This window comes from Ochotona curzoniae, unplaced genomic scaffold (assembly GCF_017591425.1).
Source record: "Ochotona curzoniae isolate NIBS_2020 unplaced genomic scaffold, NIBS_Ocur_1.0 contig_3498, whole genome shotgun sequence".
Taxonomy (NCBI): Eukaryota; Metazoa; Chordata; class Mammalia; order Lagomorpha; family Ochotonidae; genus Ochotona; species Ochotona curzoniae.
The window spans coordinates 41,044,149-41,051,855 of record NW_024465885.1 but is presented as its reverse complement, the minus strand read 5'-3'; the positions used below and the strand labels follow the sequence as shown (position 1 = coordinate 41,051,855).

Sequence of the window (7,707 nt, the reverse complement as noted above, 5' to 3'; positions counted from 1 at the left end):
AAAAAACCTGCAGTCTTTCATATAAAGAAAATTTACTGTAATTTTAGAAAAGAAATCATACACACATATTTTAAGCATATTTGGGCAGAGATAATTTGACTAGAATAAAATCAAAGCTTTTGAAGAGTCTCGGGCTGGATCATTTCAGAAGAGATTCTTTAACATAAAGTCATACTGGATTCTCAAAACATTTAATCAATGAAAGGCATCATTAGGAACAGCCATTTTATGGGAACTGGGAGCCCAACTTCCTGGACTCTAATGACAAGTTCCCAGACAGTACCATGCAGACAGCAGGAAGAGTCTGTTTGCTAATCCACCACCTCCACGGATATATAAGGAGCCCATCCAAGTGAGGGTCAGTACGAAAGTTGGTTTCATCTGTCCGCACAAGCCCAGCTTGCTCTCCAAAACCTCACTATGTCTTGCCAGAACTACTGCTCTGCAAACTGTGGTTCAGGGTCCCTCAGGAACTCTTGCCACATCCCTGCCTCACCATCTGTGGCCCTCTGCTCTACCAATGGGAGCTGCGGAGATGTCCTCTACGTACCCAGCAGTGGTCAAGACCAGGCCTGGCTCTCCCACAACTGCCAAGAGACCTGCATGGAATCCACCAGCTGCCAGCCACTCAACTGTGTGCCCAGCAACTGTGCGACCTCTGGGGGTTCTTCCACTGTGTACTATGTGTCCAGACCGAGCCAAGGCACCAGTTTTGTCCCTGTATCTTCCATCATCTCCAGCTCCTGCCTGCCGGTATCCTGTAAGCCTCTGAATTATGTGTCCAGCAGCTGCCGTCCACAGAGCTCTCTGCTTACCAACTGCCAGCCCATAAGCTGTGGGCCCAGTGTCTACCGCCCAGTGACCTGTCTGCCCACCAGCAGCCGACCTCAGAGCCTCTTCATGTTTGGATGCCAGCCAGGAGGTTCTGTGACCTGTGGTCCTCAAGTGGTGCATGTGGTATCCAGTAGCCCAAGGCCTCTGCAGCCTCCATCCGGTGGTTGCCAACCTGTGACCCATGTGTGTGGCACTTGCCGTCCATCTTGCTCTGCCCAGGGATGCCAGTAGCTTTCTTGTTCTGGCCAGTGAGCATGCTGGAGATGCACGATGAAGATTCCAATGGACTTTTTGCTGCTTTCTTGGTAGTGCCTGAATTTCAGTTGCCTGTTCTTCCTGTTCCTGACCTAAACAGGAGCTGCTACTTCCACACTTTCCTCTTTGCTTGGCATTAAAAAACACAAAATCTGCAATGTTTTTCAGTGTTGCCCTGGTGTGGGAAGCATGTATTTGATTCACGCTATAATAAAAGTCAAAACTAAGCATCTGATTCACTCGTTGTCTTTCATTTATTAATGTAATGGTCAAAATCAATTTCTCAAGAAAAAAAATAAAAGCCTGTGTCAAATCATCACGAACTCATGCAGCTTTTTCTGTCATTAATTTTTTTTTCAATTAAAGGGAATTTTGGAATGTTTTAATAATGATTCGTAGGCCTATACCATACCATACTCTTTCACTACTCATGATTTTTTTTAATTCTAATGTTAGCATGTGTTTAACTCGTGTTCACTGTTTTTATTACAAAATCTACTAAAGGAGCACTGACATACTTGCATTTTCAGTCTTGTGGTTTACTGTAATTAGGCTGATTTGTTTACTCAGAGAAATCTTAAACTTGCTTCTACTAAAGGCATTTTTAACTTTTTTCTTTCATTCCCTTTCTAATGAAAATGTTTCAAGTCCCATTGTATGTAGAACAATCCAGCAAAGAGAAATAGAGCCACTCCTAGAACAACTTTCAGGTTAGGTTCATATTTGTCCACAAAGAAAGCTGTAAGCAATTTAAAAATATCAAGTATAATTGCCTATAATTGTGGAAATGATTAATCACAAAAAAAATGAGAACATTCAAAAACATGTTAAAATTAAACAAAACACTCTTGGAACAGGGGCGGAATCAATGGACACAGATTTTTAATTTAGAAAAAAATCCTGAGACAACAAATAATAGGGCAATGTGAAAAATTATAATGACCAGGGCCCATCTATGTGGCCTAGCAGCTAAACTCCTCGATTTGAACGTGCCCGGGATCCCATAGGGATGCCGGTTCTAATCCCGGCAGCTCCAAATCCCATCTAGCTCCCTGCTTGCGGCCTGGGAAAGCAGTCGAGGATGGCCCAATGCTTTGGGACCCTGCACCCGTTTTGGAGACCTGGAAGAAGTTCCTGGATCCTGGCTTTGGATTGGCATAGCATCAGCCATTGCGCTCACTTGGGGGAGTGAATCATCTGATGGAATATCTTCCTCTCTGTCTCTCCTCCTCTCTCTATATCTGACTTTCCAAAAAATAAATATTAAAAAAAAAGAAAATTATAATGACTAAGAGCAGTTTAAAGAAGTCTAAAGCTATAGACACACAAATAATTATAGAAAAATGCTAAACCACCTTATGTTATAAAACCAGAAATGTTTAAATTGTTATAAAAGAAGAAATAAAGCACTATGTCTAGTGTCGGCAGAAGGAAGTTAAGAGGGAAAATCAGAATAGAAACCAAGCCAATAGAGAACAACAAAAAATTAGAACAGGGTGAACACAATATCCAAGTCAGCCATGAGTTCTTAGAACAGACAGCAAAGCAGAGTAAACAAAAAGAGAACACACACTGTGGGTGTGCAACAAAGGGAAAAACATCTGCAATGCAAACATTTTACAGAATGAGAAAAGAACTCACATGAAAAAATACTTGAAACCACTTTTGTGCTGGGAATTTAATATCTAAACATATAAAGAATGCATACGACTTGATAGAAAGAAGAATGAAAGAAGCAATTTGAAGATAAGCAAATTAAGTAGACCTTTTCTAAACAAAGAAATGATCCAGAGATACAAGCAGAAGTAGTCGGCATTAGTAAGCTGTCGGAAATATGTAGATTCTATTCATTATGAACATATGTAACATATATTCATATATATAATATTAACATATAGATTTAAATACGAATGTTATCCCTTGTAACATAGCATCGTGATATTCCTTAGAAAAATAATCCATCCCATGACAACATGGGTGCATATGCATTTATTGGAATAAACTCTGAAGAGGAAAACAGATTTGCATAAACATATTTATTAGTAAAACCTAGATTAGTTTGTCTCACACAAGCATATAATGTGGTGGTGGTTGGCAGTGACCAGGCATGTTCAAATGGCTTACATTGGCGAAAGTTTTAACATGTGGGTTATACAGAGGACTAATTCTATGGATATAATTTATGGATATAGTGACTACAATTAATATTATTTTACATACACATTGCAAGTTTCCAAAGAAGTAACGTTTACCTGTTGTAATCACACACACACACACAAACACATACACACACATATACACACCCATTGTGAGGAAGAAGTAAATAGTAGTACTCATGTAAAATAATCATAATGTTAATTTTGTTTATTAAACCCTGGATATATATTGTGTATAAATCATTGCATGGTACAATTTAAATATACTCAATTATAATTGTTTCAGTTTAATCACTGATGCTTGAACACATTTAAAATTCTTGCATTGTACAAATGCATTATATAAGATACAAAAATTCAACAAAATGGATATCCAAAGAATATGTAAATTGACATGTCTAAGTGAAAAATTGTCTTTTACATTTAAAATAAGTAACTGATAAGCACAGGAATCAGGGCAGGGGGCAGGACTGGTAGGTGTATTGCCGATTGTTCCGAAGAGGCTGTAGCTCACACTGGTTTGCGTGAGGGCCTAGCGTGCAGTGGGCAGGATCTGGCTGTGATCCAACATCCACTGGTTTGCAAGGAAGACAGGAGTGGAAACAGAACTGCCACAGCAATTGCAACTACCAGTGTGTGCAACAGACTGTTTCATACCCGGTATTGGCAAGCATAAACCAGAAATGGGTCCGGGATCTCCTCAGATGAAATTTTTGTGAGGATCTCTTCAATAGAATTGCTGGACTCACAACGCAACCATGGAGAGAACTGCAGCTTCCATGGTTGGATAGTGGAGTGCCTGTGTCAGAGCTGGGCATCCTCAGTGGCTTAGAGCAGTGGACGGCATATCCAGGTGCAAGTGGGGGATATGGCAGTACATTGGAGATTGCAGACAACACATTTATCATAACAGAGGACAGAGGACAGAACAAATTGATAACTATTGCAACCAAGTATTGGCATTAAATATCTGGACAAACAGAGACTCTAAGGTGAACAATGTCAATCAATTGATTCTGGAAAAGTTTTCATCATGCTTTTAGCAGCAAAATCAGTAGAAATTCATCACTGTGAAACTATCAAAACATCTTGAGCAGGAACCTTGGAGCTTGGCCCACAATGGGGACTTTGGGATGGCAACAGGTGGCTGTCCCCCAGTACAGGGTACAGAGGCATTTGGGAGGTTGGGTGTGGCTTCTCCACTTGTCTCCTCCCTTCCACCAGAGGCAGAAAGGAAAACAAAGACAATGTGGAAACAATGGTCTCACCCACTTTCCTGTAGCTCTTGATACTTTAACTCTAGTCATCTATGTAAAAATCATCATAAATAAATAAATTATAAACAAACAAACAAAGGGGATTTAAAATATTTGTTAGGGAATAAAAAGTTCAAGGTCTAAAATGAGACACAGCTCCATCACTATTTTTATTATATAATGTTGAAGTATGGATTTACTTATCTGAGAGGCCAAGTAACAGAGAAGTGGGGTGAGAGTAGAGAGGGTGAGTTTTCTTTCTTGTACCTGATGGCTCATTCCCCAGCTAGACTCAAATCAGGAGTCAGGAATTGCATCCTGCCAGCACACCAAGGAGGCAGAGGTTCCAGTACTCAAGCTCCCTTCTGTTGCCTTCTCAGCATGTTTGCAGGTAGTTGGATTGGAAACAAAATGGTGAAGACTTGTTTTAACACAGTGCTGTGGAGTATCAACATTGCTACAAAGAGGTGAGAGCTCAACAGTGAGAGACTCAGAACTCCAAATTGATGATTAGGGAAGTAATATTTCCTGACTAAATCTCAGTGTCTGACACGTGGTATCCAACATGATAATCTACCTGCTTGTCTCAATAGGTTTTGGCCACATTGACGTTCATTCAAGCATTTGGGTGTTTCTGCTGAGCCACACAATGGTGATTGTTACTTAGAGATATGAAAATGAGAAGCAATGGCATTTGACGGAGTGTGAAGTATACACGAATTTCCTCCATTCTCATATTCTTTTATCCCAGGGACTTCCAAACACTTACCAAAAATACACACACACACACACACACACATATATATATATATATATTAAACATATATATATAGATATATTAAACTTCCTGAATTTCCAGTTTTCATCAAAATAGACTCATATGTAATACTGTATCAATCTTGGAAGTTTCATACATTTAGAAAATTGATTTACTTTTGGTAAAAATGGAGAGATGGTAGGAAAAGTGTGTAAGCTGATTTGGTAAACTAAATGTCCAGTTCCACTCTCCCCTCCCAGAATCGAAGTATTATTTTAAGCTCTCTGTAATGTTAGGCAGATACAAAGAAATTCTTATTAAGGATGGGCTATTTTCTCATCTCTATGGAAAGCAGCGATCTCACTCACCTGAATGAAGGTATGGTTGTGAGGATAAACTTAGCTAATATATGTAAAACACACATAACTGTGCTTCTCTATGATTAGAAAGAAGCGCATTCTGTCCACAGCAGCTCTATTGAACAGCTGGAAAAGTAGACACACAGGAAAATAACATTTTGTTTCATAAGCAAGATTTTGAGTGTACGTATGTGAGAGTGAGAGCTACAGGCAGACACACAGGGTCCAACTCACAAGGGGAAAACGCATGATGATCATTGCACGACTTAAAGTCTGGAAAGTTTTAGGTTTATGTAATGATCTTAAAAGAATGAGCAAAGCAGACCTGATCTAACTGAAATTTAAAGGATGGATAAAAATGTCAAATATTTGACAAATAAAGATTGGGTAGATAAGAGAGGAAGTTGGCCAAAAAAATAAACACACATGGTTCAATTGGAACATGAAAAGTCAAATATAAAAGAAAATTATGCTTGGAAAGCAAAGGAAACACAGTCATGTATCTAATAAATGGAATCTGTTATAAACTTAGCAAAATCACTGACAATTTGATGAAGTTACTTTTACTGGTGTACATGAATATAGAGTTCAGGCAAAATGTAAAAAAATGGTTTAAAAAGTAGGAGTAAGGATTCAAATGTGACAGGAACAAATTCATCAGTGAAGAAAAAAATTTAATTTGAAACTGTACAGAGAGCAAAAAAAATAGGAAATGAATAAAAAGTCATCATTTTGGACAGTCAATGTAGGAAATTTCTGTCATTATTCAGTTTATGCTAATCTTTAATTCCAGCACTCTCATTTCAGAATCAATTGCTGTCTGGCAAGGCTTTTAGAATAATATCTTAACGAATTCCTCAATGACTGAGTGCTACCCAATATGTGAGCTGTTACTATAGCTTAGCACACTGAGACTGTTGTGTCAGGTGTTCTGCTTTATACGTTTTATATTTTCCCTTCTATTGAAATGTTTTTCTTTACTACAAACACCTAGTTATTTCCATTTATCCTTGAAAATTCTTTTCCAATGTCAATATTTAGGTAAAGTTAACAATCTAGCTTTTCCCTTTCTTGCACAGTGTTAAAATGGTGAACGTTGGTTTGAACTTGTGCACCTGTCTTATCACACACAGGACAGGATGAGTCTAGAGCAGAAACATATTTGGTTAATCTGCAATGACCACCTATCATATTTTTTTTCAAAATTCTTGATACTAAATAATTTTTACGTGCTAGATGAATGAAAGATGTGCTGCTTGTTAGCGTATGTATGTTGTTGTAATTATCATTAGATTTTTTTTTTTGCAGACATGAAAGGTAAATTCAGGATTCAGTGTCCTCTCTCAAGCAGAGGGAAGAGAACCATCTCTGCTTCCTTGAAGAGAAGCCAGTAAGATGGTCACGGGTAGAGCATGGCCCAGGAGGTTCCTTTCCATAGACTCTGGATTCAAGCAACCTACATTAAGTGTTGAACATGACACAGTGTGTGCAGGCTTCCAGAACATGCCTGGATATATGCAAGGTATAATTCTTACGAGCCTGCATATGAAGGATTTGGAGTTATGGCCAAGTGACTGCGTTTCTTTTAGTATCAACGTCACTACACAATAACCTCAGTTTATTATGCACTAATAATCAATTTCATGCAAATATTTGGAAATATTTGTAATAATATCATTTCTCTCTTTTTCACACACACACACACACACAAACAATGAGAGATTTCATTGGGTGCTCTGAAATATAGATTATTTATTGCAAACATTAAAGAAAACTAGGAGGAAATGAAGGATGCCAGATTGAGGAAGATAGATGGGGAACTTGGGTATTTTATTATACCTATAAAATACACAAAATGTGTTTTCTTTAAATATATATTTATATAGAATATGCTATATATATGTGTTTTATATATATTTTTAAAGGAATGAAAAAAATTAGATCTAAGATGTTTTCTGGAATGTGTTAAGAATGTTTTGCATAAAAATGTTCTTGCATAATATTTTACATTAACCTTATTATTATAAATCTATAAACCTCATCCTGGTAATGAAAAGGGGATATTATCTCTGTTGCAATTGTTACATAAA

General features: G+C 37.9%; 1 protein-coding gene across 1 annotated transcript; it reads left to right on the top strand.

Annotated features, from left to right (window-relative positions):
- The first annotated feature begins 420 nt into the window (after positions 1-420).
- On the top strand, positions 421-1,065 carry LOC121156650 (keratin-associated protein 26-1-like). Its single transcript, XM_040980426.1, has one exon. It carries the CDS (start codon positions 421-423, stop codon positions 1,063-1,065), a length of 645 nt encoding a protein of 214 aa, XP_040836360.1.
- The last annotated feature ends 6,642 nt before the right edge of the window (positions 1,066-7,707 follow it).